At 39.3% G+C, this 19,644-nt stretch overlaps 1 protein-coding gene across 5 annotated transcripts in view; it reads left to right on the top strand.

Annotated features, from left to right (window-relative positions):
* Positions 1-19,644, top strand: part of SLC44A5 (solute carrier family 44 member 5) — a 375,730-nt gene that overhangs the window by 278,834 nt on the left and 77,252 nt on the right. For all 5 annotated transcript variants that reach the window (XM_072754861.1, XM_072754860.1, XM_072754863.1 and 2 more), the window contains one exon: positions 3,665-3,738. Coding sequence is in view for 1 of the 5 variants with exons in the window: in XM_072754859.1 (XP_072610960.1) it covers positions 3,665-3,738 (74 nt within the window). In the remaining 4 variants the exon portion in view is untranslated. The remainder of the gene's footprint in view (positions 1-3,664; positions 3,739-19,644) is intronic.

Here is a 19,644-nt window from a genome sequence, read left to right on the forward strand (position 1 = left end):
CAAAAATACTGATTTGAAGGAATACATGCACCAGATGTTATAGCAGCATTATGAACAGTAACCAAATTATGGGAAGAGCCCAAATGCCCTTTGACTGATGAATCGATAAAGAAGAGGTGGTAGATAGATAGTTAGATAATTACTCAGCCATTAAAAAAAGACCAAGAGTCCCACCCTTAATCCATTGTGCCACTTAGGCACCCTGCCCCCTGTTTTTAAGAGGAAATTTCTAAAATAACAAAGAGAGGTCCAGGTCAAAACAGGCAATGGGAGCTGGATCTCTGGTTTCAGGGCTCCTAAGTTGCTGTGGGGCGCAGTGGTCCCTGTTGGTGGCCACCAAGAGGAGGAGGGCTCAGCTCACGTGGGGAAGGCTCTCACCTACTTCTAGTGCTGCTTGGTGTGCAAGTGAGCATGCTGAACCTCTTCCTGAGGTTGCACCACGGAGAGCAGGAGAGACCCAGGTCCCTCCCCCATCTCCACATCAGGGCCAGGCCCTTTCCCTGGGGAGAAACTCTCACATGAATCCACTTCCGACTGGCTGTGAGGATGGATTAAAGAGAATCTGGCCCACTCCCCAGTGAGGACCACCGCTCTGGTTTGGACCATGACTCTGCCCTCAGACCAGAAAAGTATGTGGGACCTTACACTCACCTCCCTTACGTGTATCAAGTGGTGACCAGTACACCGATTGTCCATCCCTTTGCTTAGACAGGAGAAGGCTTAAATAAATTACTTAGATTGGTCCATGAGAACAATAGCAACAACAAAACAAAAGGAGCTCAAATCACCCCAGGAACAAATTTCAAAATAGGAATGTTTTATCTAGAAAAACCTCAGGGCCCCTGGGTGGCTCGGCAGTTGAGCATCTGCCTTTGGCCCAGGGCGTGACCCTGGGGCCTGGGATCGAGTCCCACATCGGGCTCCCTGCCTGGAGTCTGCGTCTCCTCCTTCTGCCTGTGTCTCTGTATCTCTCTCTGTGGGTCTCATGAATAAATAAAATTTAAAAGGAAAGAAACCTCTCCTGCTTTTTGAGATTCTTGAACATTCCATTCATGATTTGCAGTTTGTGCCACCTTCTTTTGTGTTTAAATAATAGAAAATTAACTGGTCTGGCCAGGGGGTGTGGTCTACTATTTCTCCAAAGCAGCGTACCAGAAAAGCAAAGCAGACTTGAATACATTATCGTCCTCCCTTGTCCCAGAATGAATAACCCCCAAACAGCTCAATGTGTGAATTATTGAGAAATGCTATCCCACCGTGGGGAGAGACTGCTGGGGGGATGGATGTGTGGGCCTGGAGTAGTCCCTGGTGCTGCAGCCTGTCCTTGGCGCACACACACGCACACACGCACACACACACACACACACACATACATACACACACAAAAGAAACCATGATGTAAAACCCCATATGGAACCAAGGCTCCAGCTGAAGCCTATTCATCAGTGCTGGTAGCTGAGGACTGAGTTTTAGTTTTAAAAAAATTTCCTTTTGGACTCTCCTGCTTTCCTTGTGCCTTGTCCTTTGAGATTGGTACGTTTCTTTGAATCATTGTTCTAGTATACGTTTCCGGCTCCCTGGGCTTGCTACGTAACGTTATAAATGTCTAACATTATGATGCTATATAACATTAGGTGATTATCAACAGGAATTCTGGTGCGTATTGCATAGGATGTGAATATATTGGTATGAACATAGTACAGACGTATAATTCCAGGATGCTGGCCAATCTGGCAGGTGCTTCTGGTCACACCCGATCTCTTCTTGGCGGTTCTGATTAAACACAAGGGCTTTAACAACTTCAGGATTTCTAATTAAGGCACACCAGTGTTCTAGTTTTCTCTCCTTTAGTTCCTTACCTCCAGGCATTTCGTACTAGATTTCACCCTATTTGACTACTGCTCTCAATTTAACAACTGCTCTGGTAGGATGAGGACCTGCCGAGTAGGGTGCGTTAGAATGCGTGTGCACCAGATACTCTCCTCACCTCCAAGCAGGTTTTTGCTCCTCTGTGATTGTCAGCCAAAGAAAACTAGAGCACTTGCTTCCTTCGCTTCTTCTTATGGTTCTCATAAGTCTTAAATCCAAATGAAATTTAAAATTCCTGGGGTTGAAATTGGATTTAAGCAAATGATAGTTTACGGATTGAACATGGTTAACTGTCTCTAGGGAAGCCTCATGTCCTATTGTGCGGAACAGTAACAGGGATGCGTGTGACATTTTTTAGATAGGGCTAATGTGAGGCTTTACTGAAAATTGAAACAATATTAGAACAACTGCTAAATGAAAGAGTTAGGAATTAGAGACCTAGATATTTGGTGTACTTTACCCCCTCTCTCCCTCTCTTTCATGGATCTTAAGTAAGTCGACTCACTGCCCCTAAAAGCCTATTCTTAAGAAACTCACAGGGTACGTGAAAGCAGCAAAAGTATAGCTGGGCTTTACCAACGTAAGCTATTACAGTGTCTGTTAGCGAGCAATTATTTTTCATTATTATTCCTACTGCCATCACAAAAAAGAGTCTATGACTTCAATCAACCAGCCTGCGCTAAAACACGAGAGCATATATCTGTATGCCCTCCAGAGCAAAGGAGATTTTGCTATGAAAATTCTCACGTGCAACTTTTAATCCTCTCCAAAAGTTTGATCTTTTTCTCTTCAGTAATAAATTTTTCCTTAAGTTTCAAATAGACAATGGTGGTATTGCTTCTTACTTTTCTTAAGATATAGTTTTGGCCATCCAGACCACGTACAAGCCGGACAAGGTATAATATTAGGCCCAGGCGATACTTCAGGTGAATGTCTTGAGTGTCCTTGCTGGATCTTAGCTTGAGTTGTGATCCTTAGCAAATTATTGAGCCTCTGACAAGCGAGTTTTTCTCCAAACTTAGTTTGGCAATAACTAGTTTATAGAATGGCTGGTCATGTTACAGTTTTGAGCCATTTCATTTTTTAATGCATTGTATATATATTACTGTGAGTATAGTTGCAAGTCAACTCCACATAGAAAGCTTATGTAGTCAGTCCTTTACTAAATAAATAGTTCCCCCCTCCTTTTTGTAGAGGAGAGAGGTGGGAAGGTGCAGAGGGAGAGGGGGAGAGAGAGAATATTAACAGGCTCACACCCAGCCTGGGCTCGATCTCACAATCCTGAGATCATGACCTGAGCTGAAACCAAGAGTCTCTGCTTAACCGACTGAGCTACCCAGGTGCCCCAATAAACAGCACCCTCTAAATGTGTGTGTAGAAAGATGAGGGAGGGAGAAATGGAAAATGGATTTTTTTCTTTCTTACTATATCATATATTGAGGAAGCACAGTGAAGAAAATAATAAAACCAAAAAACTTAAATTACAATTTCAAATAAAAAAATATTTGCTTGATGTTCCTGGACTCCAGTCTCTAAAAAAAAAAAAAAATCATACGCATAAAGAACCAAGAGAGAATAGATACTAAGAATTCTGAGGGAGTTTCTTTAATCATGGCACTATGACCATTCTAATGCTACCAAAGTCTTTGATTACAGAAATAAATCTGATACCTTTCAGATTTATTGGATATAAAATGGCATATCATAATGATTTTTCCCCCCTTTCTTCTATTTGTTCACTAGGTAAGATGTCATTTTGGATCCCTTTTAATTCTGTGTTCCTTTTTGTCTTTAGGAGTTGTACAGATGTTCTGTGCTGCATCATCTTCATACTGTTCATCATTGCCTACATCCTTTTAGGACTTGTGGGTGAGTAAATACAGGTATAGAAGAGATTTAAAATTTGCTAATGGGATAACTAAGTCAATGTCAGATTTTTAACATTAACCATTTTCTTCCCAAAGCCTTCTTATGGATTATTGTCTTTTCTGTTGGGGATGTGCCCCTCCAGTACTCACTGGGTAGCAGACTCAAAGAATAATAAACACAAAGTAGTTTATTCAAAGGCAAGTCCAAATTACTTAAGTATGTATGATTGTAAAGAAGAAAAAAACTTATGATTTTTTAAAATCATTTTTACTTGTGAACTTCTATTAAGCAGCTAATTTTGTTCATGTGCTATTTACTAGTATGCACTAGGGCCTAGATTAGTTAATACATAAACTTTTCTTTTTATAAGCACATTAAAAAGTTGGAACAATTATTAAGAATTTTACCACATAATTCATTGACATTTAAGAAGTCTTACTGTCTTTGCCTGTCAGCAAGAGATATTCTGTTATTTACTTTTAGGTTAAAGATTTTTCAATGAAGTTGGAAATGAAGAGGAAATATATAGAAATTATCTACATTTAAAAAAAAAAACCTACCAAAGGATAGTAAATATTTTCTATAAAATGGTCTCACAATTGCATGTGAATATATCTCTTTTCCCCTCTGAGACTGAAGTCCTGTCCCTTAGATGCTGACTTAGGAAACTTTGATATATTATTATTAGAGCAGGGCCAAGAAAACTTCAATAATTCTAGTACCAATAATGAATGGGCTAGAGTTAGTGTGGACGGAAAGCATAAGCAGAAAGAAGGCTGTGCCTACCTGGGAACTGGGGAAAATGCTCTTCCGTGTTCTTCAGTTTTATCTCCCAATAACAGAAATATTTTGAGAAGAGCAATTGAAAGTAATTTCCAAAAGATCATCTCAGGAATACCATGCAGTAACTATACAGAATTGGAGAACTCAAAAAAAGTAAGGCAGGAAGAAAAGTAGGGAGAGAAGAATAAAGGAGAATAAACCACAAACTAACTAAACTAAATAATGAACTCTAAATAATGAATAATAGAACTAAATAATAATAGAACTAATGTTCTCTGAGATCTCCAGAAGGTTCCTTTGCTATTTCTTCAAAGCATTTAAACTTCTAAACATGAAGGCAGATGTAGCACAATACACAGCCTATAAATTGAAAATCATAATAACAAATTTTCTTACGCAACTAAAAGAATTTTAGTTTAAATTTGGGACACATCTTTCTTGTCTCTGATTTTTTTTTATTGCTTTTACTTTTTGTCAGGGAACTGAAACTTTTTTAAGGGAGATGTGTGGGATTTTTTTTTTAAGATTATATTTATTTATTTGACAGAGGGAGAGCACAAGTAGTCAGAGTGGCAGGCAGAGGGAGAGGGAGACGCAGACTCCCTGTTGAATGGAGAGACTGATATGAGGCCCAATATGGTCCTGAGATCAGGACCAGAGTCAAGGCAGGTGCTTAACTGACTGAGCCACCCAGGTGCCCCCTTTCCTATTTTAATAACTTATTGTAAATTTTTTTAAAGGTTTTATTTATTCATGAGAGAGAGAGAGAGAGAGAGAGAGGCAGAGACACAGGCAGAGGGAGAAGCAGGCTCCATGCAGGGAGCCCAATGTGGGACCCGATCCTGGGTCTCCAGGATCACACCCCTGGCCGAAGGCAGGCACTAAACCACTGAGCCACCCAGGGATCCCCTATAAATTTTTTTTATGAATGTTGAAACAACATGAAAGCTGAAAATTTATTTCACTATGTAGATAAGTTCACAACAATGAACAGGTAAAAGAAGACTTGGAGTCAAGTTGATGTAGGGTTTCCTTGTATTATTTGTTTGACTTGGGCTCATTTCTTAACCACTATTTTCTTATCTGTGAAGTAGGGAAACACCACCTACCTTGCAGGGCTGCTATGAGGAGTGAATGAAATGATATCCAGGGACACTGATAATGGTACATAATACTTCTGGGCAGCATTTCATTTGCTATCACTGTGTAATGTAGTTCTGAATTTTAATAAATTGCCTTTAAATGTAATTTGCTATATTGTTTCTATGGCAACCCATCATTTCGGTTATTAAAGTCTGAATGCACTCAGGAACTTCATAAGGATGTCATACGGTGCCTGGAATCTTTTTGTCAGGAGATCTCATGGCATAACAAATATGAGATCTCCATTTCCAGATCTCTGAGATCTCCATTTCTCAGAGTCAGTGTGTTGTTATCCACAGAGAAACGTGTTCTGTCCTTGTCTAGAGCTGGGAAAGCCGCTGTCCCTCTCTCTCCTGTTGACACAGTAGAGAAAAGGGATGAGGGTGCGCCCCATCATTCCCCCTGGAGCAAGATAAGAACTTGGCCTCTTTAAGATCTCCAGATTCGGTTTATAAATACCTTAATTCACATAATTGGAAGATAAATGTTCCTCAATGAAACTGGAGGATAAATGTTCCTCAATGAAAAACTGTTCAATGTTGGATTTAGTGATTCTTCCAAATTAATCCTGATATCACTGATTAAAATGAACAACTCACAAAACTTACTAAAATATATATATATATTTATTTAGTATATAAATGTACATATATACACACTTCCCTCATTCCTGAACTACGAATAACCTAACTAGTCTAAGATAAACTTAACTCTTCAGTTATGGCCTACGTTGGATTAAAAGAAAATGAAGGAAAATGATTAGCAGGGGTTACCAGGAGTGTGAACACTTTTTTTTTTTTTGATATGAGAAAATAAATACTCTCACCTGATTGATGAAAGATGATGCTAACTCAGTTTCACTGATGTGTTGTGAGTAGTGTGAAAGTCAATAAAAGGAAAGCTTGTTTAAAGTGGGGTGGGGAAGCCAGCAGAGGAGCTCTCCCGTCTGCCACTCCCCATTGATGGTAAATCCAACAGGAGGAGAGGTACCCCCAAGTCACCACTCCTTCATTTATTGAAAAAGATACGTGTTTTTATTTTATTGTCAAATTTTCATTCCAGTATAGTTAACATGCGGCGTTATATGAGTTTCAGATGTACAGTATAGGGATTCAACAAGGTCAGTACCACTTGAGCTGCTACCCGAGGGAGGAAGGAAAGTTCTCTCCCCCAGCAACAGCCCAGCCAATGAGAGGCACTCAACTCAGCCAAGGAGAAACCGCTGTACTTCAAATTCCAGGGGAATCCAATGGACTTTTTTTGTTTATAGTAGCCCTCCCAGCTTCCTTTTTCGCTCTATAAAGGTGTGTTCATCGCCTTTGCTCAGCTCTGCTGTAGCTTGCTCCGTTGTTCCCAGGTAAGCCCCATTTTTGCTGGTAAGACAACTGATGGTTTTATTTTTAAGGTTCATAGGAGTTTGACCTCTTTTGCCATTTTGTGAGATCAGGACCTTCTAAAGGTGTGTCTTTTGTCCATTTCTTTTCATAAAACGTTTTACCATGAAAGAGCCATGTTTCTCAAAAATTCTACTGAGGAAAAAAAAAACAACCCTGTTCTTTGCCCTTTATGTGGAATATGGCCAGCTAGGGTAACACTTGAATGCAACAAAGGCACTTGACATTCGGCTAATGAAAAGCAGAACCTCTGTTCAAGTGAGTAAAGTGGAGTCTGGGTAGAAGGTAATCACATCTCCTTGAAAGATCAAACTAATGTTTATGATAATAGCGCTCTTCTGTCCCACTTCACTGATGGTTGCTATCCAATTATTGTACTAACTAGAAAAATGAATAGGAATATTTATTATGCAAATTGTCCTTTGTTATCCTTGTGCAATAATACAACTTTAATATTTAATAGATTTTTATTTCCTCTTTTTAAAAGAATTTTAATTCCAGTATAGTTAACATACAGTGTTAGGAGTTTCAGGTATACATTAGAGTGATTCAACAATTCTATACATTACCCAGTGCTCGTGTGTGTTTAAGATTTGACCTATTCATGAGAGCTACCGAGAGAGAGGCAGAGACGCAAACAGAGGGAGAAGCAGGCTCCATGCAGGGAGCCCGATGTGAGACTTGATCCCCAGACCCGAGGTCCTACCCTGAACTGAAGGCAGATGCCCAACCACTGAGCCACCCAGGGGTCCCAAGTGTACTCTTAATCTGCTTCACCTATTTCACCCATCCCCTCACTGTTCTCTCCTCTAGTAATCCTTTTTCTCAATAGTTAAGAGTCTGTCTTTCTGGTTTCCCTCTTCATTTTTTCCTGTTTCTTAAATTCCACAGATAAGTGAAATCATATGGCATTTGCCTTATTTTTTTCTTTTCAAGTATATTTCCAGTTGAGTATTTACGTATGAAGCACTTAGGGTGCAAAGTTTGGTTTGGGTTTTACTTTTCAGTCTTAGAAAAAATTATCCCTAGTAGTTGAGGCGATAGGACATTAAAATGAAAAGTAAAATAATGTAAATCAAGAACTCTCACAGTGCTAGGAGGGACCCAGACCATGTGAAGAAGCCATATGTAGGGGTCCTAATCATCAATCTCAGCTGAATTCCCAGCAATCAATTGTGTTTACTGTTCACTCTGTAGGGTTTCAAGTGATTGGAGTCCCTGTCAACATATGACTGTATGGAGTCCCTGTCCCCAGCTGAGCCTTTCCCAAAATTTCTGACTGCCAAAATCATGAGCAAAATAAAATGATTGTATCAAGCCAGTGGGTTTGGAGGTATAAAAATAAGCAGAACAAAATTTTGTACCTGGAAGTGGGATGTTGCTTCACAAAACCTGAAACAGCGGAATTTTTAAACCAGGGCATGTTCAGAAGCATGATGGATTTTGAGGAAACTGTCAGGGTTTGAAGGAGAGTGAGAAAAATGCAATTAGAAACAGGAGAGAAGGGCACCTTGCTACATAGCGGTGACAGTTTGGCAATGCTGCTGCAGACAGTAATGTGGGAAGTCGGAGATCTACCTCGTGAATTCAGGGATCTAGCTGAAGATCATGCTTAGGAGTGGAACCAAGCCTGAAGAGCCCCATTCACACCTGGCCCTGACTCAGGTGATGAGATCCAGACTTCAAACCTGAGCCTGATGCTTTAATTGGATGAGACTTCCGGGGATTGTGGGAGAGTATAAACATATTTGATTGCAGTGGGAATGTAAAAAGTGTGGCCGGAGGCTGGACTAAGGTAGTTTTAACACATGGCCGGGACTTCTTTGCCCTTCTTTCTGCTGAGAGGTATGGGTCTGTGTCTCTTCCCCTTGAATCTGATGAAGCTTGGGATTCCTTCTCCAATTCCTCCAAGCCAAATAAGACCAGTTAAGGGCCTTGATGTGCAAATGATGTATAGATCAGTTGCAAAGGACTCAAGGAAGGGCATCATGAATCCAAAGGCACTTCTCAGTAGACTTTGGAAGTACCAAGTACAGAAAGGAGACTTTGCATAATTCAGTCATAAATCCTTCATACAATGAGGTAGAGAATAAAGAAAATAGCTTAATTAATAACCAAATGTGGTCAAACTTGACCTCATCATTTCTGGTATAAAGTATGTGGGGTAATACGGTCACTTGGATGCTTTTGCACTCATTGCTTCAGGAAATCCAGCCTATCCTCCTCTTGACTGACTTGAACTGTCCCCAACTGCCAAGAAGGGTGAAGTCTCACTTCTAGTGTCGAGGTGGAAAGTGAGACCCTGTAGTCTACTGGAGATCTAACATTTTGGTGGTGCCATTTGGCGTCCTTTCTTAGTCAATTGTTCATCAGGATTCTTCTACTCCTATAGTCGCTTCCTACAATACAATCCAAATATATAGCTTTTGAGTCTTTATGTGGTGCTCAGCCATTTCTCCCCAAAGCACTGCTAGGGTCTGAACGAATGCAGCTCCCACTCTTAGACTGTGGCATTAAGCCTAGGGACCAGCTCAGGCTCTACCCTCATGGCAAGTTCCTTTTGGGGTATTTGTATTCCTCTTGGCCTTCAGACCTAGTTCAGGTCAATCCTACCTATCCTAAATTGAAATCTCATAAAAGTTTGAGTACTCGTCCATTTCTCATGAAGAAAATTGGTCTTCCCTATCCCAAGGAATTCGAAAAAAGGAGAAACCATGTTTTTATAACTGAGAGGTCACTCAAGTGAACTTCTGAAAGACAAAGATAATCCCAAGGTGACTTTGATTTTGTCTATATACAGAAATAGTGAACAGTTTGCCCTACTAATAAATATAATTAAAAAAAAATAAGTTATGCCTCACCAGGCATCCTATTCTAGTTTGTGATCTTGGGGGTATGATCCTAATGTTTATGGTAAGGGGAAACTGGTAATGGACAGCAGCTCTGACAGGACATCCCAGTATGTTAGTCTACTTTGAAACTAAAATGTGCTTTCCTATCAGATCACAGCTTAGAAATGTTTTGGCAAAGAAAAACTATTTCTAAAGTAAGAAATTTAAAGAACTCTAATTCTTTATTTTTAAAATTGTTCTAGTAAGATTTTTCTTTTTCTTTTCTTTTTTTTTAGATTTTTCTTTTTTAAAAGAGTTTTTCTTTTTAAAATTTTAATTCCAGTATAGCTAACATACAGTGTTATATTAGTTTCAAAAGTCCAATGTAGTGATTCAACAATTCTGTGCATGACTCAGGGCTCATAAGTGTACCCTTAATCCGCTTCATTTATTTCACCCATCCCCCCACCCACCTTCCCTCTGGTAACCATAAGTTTGTTCTTTATAGTTAAGTCTATTTCTTGGGTAGTCTGGTTTTGTTGTTGTTTTCTTTTTCTTAAATTCCACATGTGATGGAAATCATAAAGCAAAAATAATGTTATTGCTCCAAACACTGGTTTTCTAGGAGACAGCTGATATGTCAAGGTGCAGAGAACCTTGGAGGAAGGGAGTGGTTGAGGCAGGGAATGTCTGTCTGGGGGCGAGAAGGCTGCAAGGAAGGTGGTGAGTGGTCTTAGCACCGCAGGGTTGGGAGCAGAGGGAGTCTGAATTTGTCTTTCTCGGACTTCACTTAGCAATCTATTTTTTTTACTCTCATGATGTTGCAAATGGCAGCATCTCATCCTTTTTATGGCTGAGTAATATTCCATTTTGTGTTTTTGTGTGTGTGTGTGTGTGTGTGTGTGTGTACCACTTTATCCATTCATTCATGGACAATTGGGCTGCTTCCATAATGTGGCGATTGGAAATGATCCTGCAGTAAATTTAGGGGAGCATATGTCTTTCCAACCTAATGTTTTCATATTCTTTGGATAAATACCCAGTAATGGAATTACTGGATCATATGGTTGTTCTATTTTTAAGTTTTTGTGGAACCTCCGTACTGTCTTCCTCAGTGACTGCAGCCATTTGCATTCCCATGAGCAGTGCATGAGCATTCCTATCTCTCCACATCCTGCCCAAGAAACTTGTTTCTTGTGTTTTTGATTTTAGCCATTCTGACAGGCGTGAAGTGATACCATATTGTGGTTTTGATTTGCATTTTTACTGATGATTAGCAATGTTCAGCGTCCTTTCATGTGTCTGTTGGCCATCTGTAGGTCTTCTTTGGCAAAAAGTCTGTTCCTATCTTCTGCCCAATTTTTAATTGGATTATTTGTTTTGAGGTGTGTGAGTTCTTTATATATTTTGGTGACTACCCATCATTGGATATGTCATTTGCAAATATCTTCTTCCATTCAGTAGGAATGAAAGGTTGCTTTTTAGTTTTGTTATTGTCCCCTTTGCTATGTAGAAGCTTTTTATTTTGGTATAGTCCTAATAGTTTATTTGTGCTTTTACTTCCCTTATGAGACCTATCTAGGAAAATGTTGCTATGGCCAATGTCAAAGAAATTAGTGTTTGTGCTGTCTTCTAGGATTTTTACAGTTTCAGATTTCAAATTTAAGTCCTTAATCCATTTTATTTTTGTGTATAGTGTAAGAAAGTGATTCAGGTTTTTTTTTCTTTTTTCTTTTTTTTGCATATGGCTGACCAGTCTTCCCAAGCTATTTGTTGAAGAGATTATCTTTTCCCATTGCATATTCTTGCCTCCTTGTCAAAGATTTGACTATATGATCATGGGTTTATTTCTGGGTGCTCTATTCTGTTTCATTGATCTATGATTTATTTTCATGCTAGTCTCACGCTGTTTTGATGCTACAACTTTGTAGTATATCTTGAAATTTGGGATTGTGAAACCTCCATCTTTGTTCTTCTTTTTCAAGATTTCTTTGGGTATTAGGGGTCTTTTGTGTCCCATAAAATTTTAGAATTGTTTGTTTCAGTTCTGTAAAAACTGCTGTTGGTAGTTTTATAGGGATTGCATTAAATCTGCAATTGTTTAGGGTAGTAAAGACATTTTAACAATCTGTTGTTCCAATCCATGAGCATGAAGTATCTTTCTGTTGGTTTTTACTTTCATCAAGGTCTTTCCTCAGTATTTTATAGTTTTCAGAGTACAGGTCTTACACCTGCTTGGCTAAGCTTATTCCTAGGCATTTTATTATTGTTGGTGCAATTGTAAATGGGATTGTTTTCTTAATTTCTTTTAACTTCATTATTTGTGTATAGAAATACAATGAATTTTTGTATATTGATTTTGTAACCTGTGACCTTACTGAATTCATTAGTCAGTTCTAGAGTTTTACTTCTTCCTTATCATTTTGGATGGCTTTTCTTCTTTGTCTGATTTCTGGACTTCTAGTACTCTGTTGAATAAAAATGGTTGGTGGACACCCTTGTCTTGTTCCTGATCTTAGGGGAAAAGCTCTGTTTTTCAGCATTGAGTATGATGTTAACTGTGGGTTTTTCAGTTATGGCCTTTATTATGTTGAGGTATGCTCCCTCCAAACCTACTTCTTTGAAGGTTTTTACATAAACGGGTGTTATATGTATCACATGCTCTTTCTGCATCTATTGAAATGATGGTTTTCATACGGTTTTTATCTTTTCTTGATGTGATGTGTGTATCCTATTGACTGATCTGCAAATAATGAACTACACTGTATCCCAGGAACAAATCCTCTTTGGTCATGGTGAATGATTTTTTTTTTTAATGTATCGTTGGATTTGGTTTGCTAATGTTTTGTTGAGGATTTTGCATCTATGTTCCTCAGAAAGACTAGCTGGTAGTTCTCTTTGTAGTATCTTTATCTGGTTTTGTATCAGGGTAAATCTGGTCTCAGAGAATGAATTTGGAAGCTTTCTTTCCTCTTCTGTATTTTGGAATGGTTTGAGAAGATTATTGCCTCTTCTTTAGTTGTTTGGTAGAATTCACCCATGAAGACATCTGGTCTAGGACCTTTGTTTATTAGGAGTTTTTTGATTACTAATTTGATTTCATTGCTGATAATCAGTCTATTCAGATTTTCTATTTCTTCCTCGTTCAGCTTTAGAGGTTATATGTTTCTAGGAATTTATCCATGTCTTCTAGGTTGTCCAATTTGTATATATTTTTTCATAATATTTTCTTATCCTTTGTGTTTCTATGGTATTTGTTATTTCTCTTCTGATTATGTTTAAGCCCTCTGTCTTTCCCTCCCTCCCTGCCTCTCTTTGGGTGAGTCTGGGTAAAGGTTTATCCATTTTGTTGATCTTTTCAAAGAACCAGTTCCTGGTGTCACTGATCTGTTCTATTTTTTTTTTTAGTTTATATTTTGTTTATTTCTTATGTAATCTTGTTTCCTTCTGGTTTGGGGCTTTGTTTTTCTTTTTCTAGCTTTATTTGTTTATTTACTTGAGGTACAGAGAGAGAGAGAGAGAGAGGTAGAGACATAAGTAGAGGGAGACTGATAGACTTCCAGGGTTCCCCTAATGTATAATTGTCTTTTTTTTTTCCTCTTGCAACCTTTGAGGTTCCTTATCACTTTTTTTTTTTTTGCCTTTAATTATGTGTCCTGGTGTGGACCTCCTTGGGTTGATTTTGTTGAGGCTTCTCTGTGCCTCTTGGATCTGGATTTCTGCTTCCTTCCCCAGATTTGGGAAGTTTTCACCTATTTCCTCAAATTTTCTGCCCCTTTTTCTCTCTCCTCTTTCTGGGATCCATATAATGTGAATCTTATTATGCTTGATGGTGTCACTGAGGTTCCCTAGTCTATTTTCATTTTGTATTTTTTTTTCTCTTTCTCTTCTGTTCAGTCAAATTGCTTTCCATTACTCTGTCCTCCAGGTCACTGATCCATTTCTCTGTTTTCTCTAGTCTACTATTTATTCTATCTGGTGTATTTTTAATTTTGGCTACTGTTTCTTCATCTCTGACTCTTTGTTTTCTGTCTCTGTGTTGAGGGTCTCACTGAGGTCCTCCACTCTTAAGTCCCCTGAGTATTTTTGTGACCCTTATTTTAAATTGTTTATCAGACATATAGACTAATTATCTCCTTACATTTAGCTCTCTGGTTGTGATTTTGTCCTGTTGTTTTGTTTGGGACAGATTCTACTCCTTCATTTTATGTAACTCTGTGTCTCTTTCTATGTATTAGAAAGTCAGCTATGTTTCATGCTCTTGAAAGCCATGGGCTTTTGAAGAAGAGGTTCTGTAGTGCCTTGCAGTATGATGTTCCCTGTTCACCAGAACCTGGTGCTTCAGGGTTGTCTCCTATGTGTGTTGCATACACTCTTCTATTGTAGCTGAGCTGCATTTACCTTTATGTGACTTGTCTGCAGTGTCTCTTTGTCGTGAGCAGCATTTAGTACCTGTGTGGTTAATAGGCCATTCTGGGACCACCTTGTGCCTGAGTTGAGTCAGACTAGCTGTTTGCCAGAGCTAAGGTGGCACCCAACTTCAGTGTGTTTTCCTTGTGTTGTCCTCTGAACAGTTTTTATTGGTGGGTGGGGCTGCAGTCAGATCAGATGTCTGCCCCCAGCACCTTATTGGGGTTCCAGTCAGTCTGGTGCATGTGGTTATCTTTCCCTCTTCCTGGGTTAGGAGTCACTTCGGAGTTGTACTGGTCCCTGTTAGGACTGTGCCAGGCTTGTGGCACTGCCTTGGGTGTTCTCCGGCCAAGGGTATGTTGGAAAGCACAGGTGCATGGGGGAATGTGTGGGCAGTGCGTGTGGTGGCAGCAGTGTCCTCACTGGTCCACTTCGGAGTGCCCCGGCAGCTGCCTGGGAGAGTTTCTGCTGAGGCTGATAGGGATGGAGGGGGCAGGTCTACAGAAGCCCATGGGGAGCACGCACACCGTATCAAGCTAGGTGGAAAGTGTTCAGGTTGCACTGGTTCCTGTAGGTGTCTGCGTATTTAGGTAGGGAGTAGAGGAAGGAAATGGCACCTGCCAGCTCTTTCACTCTCGAAGTCTCTCAAGGATACCTGCCCACAGGGTCTGAGAGTAGCAAATACATGTCCACCCCTTATATCCCAGGCACTTTTTTTAAAGTGCTGCTTCTAGGGGCACGTGGCTCTGGCTCAGTTGGTAGAGTATGTGACTCTTGATACCTGGGTTTTTCGAATCCCATGTTGGGTGTAAACATTACTTAAAAATTTAAAAAAACTGCTACTATGTTGTCTCAGTGGGACTGTTCTTTGTGCTATCTCTTTAAAGGTGGGGACTTTGTGTTTTGTGGCCCTCCAGCTCTCCTAGAGCCAAGCTGCTGATTTTAACGTTCCAGATGTTAAGCCCCATGTTTATTAGAACTTCCAAAGTTAGTCCCCTTTGGTTTTCAAAGCCAAATATTATGGGTATCTGTATTCCAGGAGCCTGGTGTGCAAGGTTCTGTTTCTCTCCCTTCCCTGTGCCTGTGGCATCCTTCTCTCCCACGGACAGTCCTGTGGGTCTTTTAGCTCCTGACTGCATTTCCACCCTCCCTACGCTCTGGATGGGGGCTTTTCTCTGTATGTAGCTATGGAGAGTCTATTCTTCCAATCTTTGAGTTGTTTTCTGGGTGTTTACACTGATGTGGATATTATCTAGTAATATCCGTGGAACAAGGCGAGCTTAGGGTCCTCCCCATTCTTTTCCCCAGAATCAAGTAAGCTTTTATTAATGAAAAACTTATTATATTTATAATTAACCAAAACCAATATTAAATGTCACTTTTTCATTCCTTACAAATATAGAAGCATTTATAAATTAGATACCTACATTTCCTCTTGTTTTGGAAGTCTTCATTTTAAGAAAGATAGCCCTTAGTTTGAACTGTTGCTTGAACAGAATTTTTTAGTGTTGAGTGAGATTTTTTTTTTCTGTTTGTTATATTTTGCTGATTGCATGTATTCCAGATCTTTTTATGTAGAATATTGTTAGCACGAGAGAGACTGATTTGTACTCAAGGACATGACCCTAAGCCCGCCATTGGGTAGAAGAGGCCACCTGTGAAATGATAAACAACATTTTTCTTATCCGGGCAACGGGATGTGGGGCTGCTTCCAAACATGTTTCTACAGCAGAAGTGTCATCAACACAGATTTTCAAATTCGGTATCATGTGTCCTATTATCTGCTTCATTGCATTTGTAAATTGCTTGTGTTAAAAAGCCATAAGCACAATTTGGCAGGCCTGTTTCCCACATATTAAAACAGTTAAAATGTACCTTTAAGGGATACAAAATAATGATTTGAAAGCCAACATTCCCAACTAGCAAGTGTTTAGGGAATGCCTTAGCTGCCCCAAACAGATTTGCAGTTAATTTTTAAGTGTCAGTGCAAGCAGTTGGTCTAATCACATTTTCTCCTTGACAGAGGGCTTTTTAATGGCTGCAACTTCTGACTCAACCCTAGAGCACAACAGGAACATGCTTTGCAAATGTTGAAAATGCGAGATAATTCTAGATAATAATGCTTGCTCCTGGTACTTCAGTAATCTACATTTCCTTGATAGGAGCGAAAGGATAATTTGCCCAAAGTGTTTTTTACCCATCTCTTACCAGTCTTTGCTTATCTGCTATGAATGACCCAAATAGGAGTGTTTTACAAATAACTTTTCTTTCTCTTACACACACACACACACACACACACACACACACACACACACACACACACGAATATACCAGCTTTGCTTAAAGTGGTCTTTCAAAGTTATTTCCAAAACAGAAAATTAAGGGGAATAGATAATTGATCTAGATTTGTGTCGATGTCATTTAGTTTTATTCGCCAATGCAACCTAGACACTTTAATTCTAGAGCCTATGCTCTTAACCACCATACTACACTGACTCTATTTAATGAAGAAGATAAGGATTAAGTAATAAAGGTTACTAAAGGAGGGTGCAGACCAGAACCCCATGATATTCTCCTACAGCTTTTCGCTCTCTCTCTCCTTCTCTTCCCCTCCTAATTTCACTTACAGAGTTGGGCTTAAAACAGCAAGCGTCAGAGAAGTCAGTGGAAATTGGGTATTCTTTTGCAACCAAAAACCATGAATAATCTAATAGCTTCAGTCTTAACCCTGTGAGACTGAGTATGTGTTCACTGCAGTGTCATTGTTTACATTCAGTGGTTGTTTGCAAAAGTAACCTCTAAGTACCCACTAAAGACAGGAACACCTTTTTATGCCAACAGATACCTATTAATATAGGCTTGTTTTTTTTCCCCTTCAGTTAGTGCTTGTCCTATAGAGTAAATAAAATGTCAGACAGTATCTCATTCTGGGGGATTTTTTTTTGGCCAGGAAGACTTCAAATGATTTGATGGATCTTTTAAAAGAGATGTACTTATTAGTAAATATCCATTAATATTGCATGTAGCATTTTTAGATGTAATAAATTACGTCAGTTTTCCAGAATGATGAGAGCCCTTCCTTCATATAAAGTAAGGGGATGTTGCCAATTATGGAACTACAATTAAGCAAGGAAACACCAAGATGAGTAACACCGAATGTTTGGTGACCTTGAGTTTTTCTAGGAAAATTTGAAGAGGAAGAGAACAGAGCCTCTGCTGTGGATTGTATGCTGGCGCTAACAACCGTGTTATGCTAAAACCATCTCTCTGTAGTTCGTTATAGAGAATAAGAATCTGTCTCTCTGCATCTGGATCCATGAGTCAGCCTGTGTATGCACCACACTGCTTTCCTTTTCCTTCCCAGAACCCATCATGCCCCACCTCTCACGAGGCCTTTGTCCATGTGTCCATTTGATGGAAGCCTCATTGTCTTGTCCCTCCATTCATTTTTTTTTCCCTTAGGTCTCAGCTCCTGCATTACCTCTTCACAGACCTCTTCCCTGGCCTCTCTCATTTGGTCATTGACGTCTGTGAATCCCTCTTTGTACCATTTTTACCCCTTTTGCAATGCTTATCAGAATTGAAATTTCATGTTTGTTTGTGCAATTTATTCATCAAGATCTCTTCCCCCCCCCCCCCGCCGCCCCCAAACTCTAGGCTCTGGAAGAACAAGGGCCCTTATCTACCTGGGGTCTAGCATAGTGCTGACACATAGTAGGCATTCAAAAAATATTCATAGAATGAATGAAGAAAAGAAGGAATAAATTTCTGTCCTCATTTCCAACTACTTCTTTACCTTAAAAAAATCCATTTTCCAATATAAATAAAAACCTTAAACAGGTTATGAATAGTGATAGACCAACATTGTCTAGAATAACTAGAAAAAGTAAAGGAAGCAGCACAGAGTCAGTCTTGCTCATAAAGAAAACAACAAAGATGTGAAAAGGTTATTTTCTTGGATATTTGGTGGTTTTTCCATTTTTCTTTCAATTCTTTGTCTATTTTTTTTTTGACAAATCTTTCTTAAAAGTATGCATTTTTCCTCTTTTACTTCCTACCCCCACTTCTCCCATTTCAGACTCTGAAATTCAGATTGTATGTCTTTCTGCTCTTTTGCTGCCCTGTGTGGCAGTAAATTCTGACAAGAGGATCTGATATCTTATGCCTCTGGTTATTCTGTTTACTTTTTTGTTTTTAATGAAATCTTAAATGTCTTGTTGAAGAGACATTTGGATAGGCTGGTCACTTGTTACGAATACAGGCTGGGTATTTTTCTTTCTCTCCTCTGGGATCCTTCTCTACTTGCTCTTCACTCTGCTCTGTCCCCTAAGAAACTAGCCTATAACCTTATAGGGATTACATCAACAGGCTCTTCCAGTATGGCTTGGCCAGTGGGAGGTATCAACGATCGATGGGAAGGTGGGAGAGTGAGTTTGCAAAATGTATTCTTCTGGCTCTCTTGCTGGTGAGTCCCCTCAGGTTAGCTATACCACTCTCTCTAAGGCTTCAAGGCTTATCAGTTAGCTTTTTCCATTTGGCTTCTCTTTCTGGATTTGGGTAAACTCTTCCCCCTTTGCCACTTTAGTCATGGAGGTGAAAACAGCTCCCAATTGTTGCTAGCCTCTGGGTTCTGCATCATCTCTTGTTTACCATAACCCTACCTATACTTTTATAAATATTTCCTGAACTCCCTACAGTTTTTGTGTGGGTATAACATGTATTTCCTGCTAGAATCTTGCTGTATTCTAAAAAAAAAAATAAATAACAACCCAACCTTGAAAGGTATTACTTCCTAAGTAGTACTTTAAATGGATCTTCTGTAGGGTATTCCACTATTCCATAAGGCTGGCTGATTCAGAGTTGGGTTATCCATTGCTGACAAATTTGTCACATAAGCATTAATAGGAGCCAAGCCAACCTTTGTGAATAAAACTCCATGTTATCAAAATCCCCACCTAACATTCATCCCTGTGGTCATGATTACTTTTTCACAAAATCATTTGAGTGCCTTAATATTTAATCATCAAGAGATACCTCTGCAAAAGGGTCTTTACTAAGTAACCATATGAAACATCAATATCTTCATAGTCCAGGTCCATTTGGAGTTCAGTCTTTCTAATTGTTTCTCAAACTTACTTGCCACTGATTGATGTTTTTCTTTTTTGTTTTTATTTTCAAGTTCATGATTACATGGCCAAATTGTTGGCTTCTGTTTATGAATAAATAATTCAGGTCATCTCTTCTTCCAGTCAAAGTAGATAATCAGGAATATTTCCCCTGACCAGTGCCAACAGATTCTGTTTAGCCATCTATAAATCTAGTTTAATCTTTTTCTTTCCCAATTA

The sequence above is a fragment of the Vulpes vulpes genome, chromosome 3 (assembly GCF_048418805.1).
Source record: "Vulpes vulpes isolate BD-2025 chromosome 3, VulVul3, whole genome shotgun sequence".
Lineage (NCBI taxonomy): Eukaryota > Metazoa > Chordata > Mammalia > Carnivora > Canidae > Vulpes > Vulpes vulpes.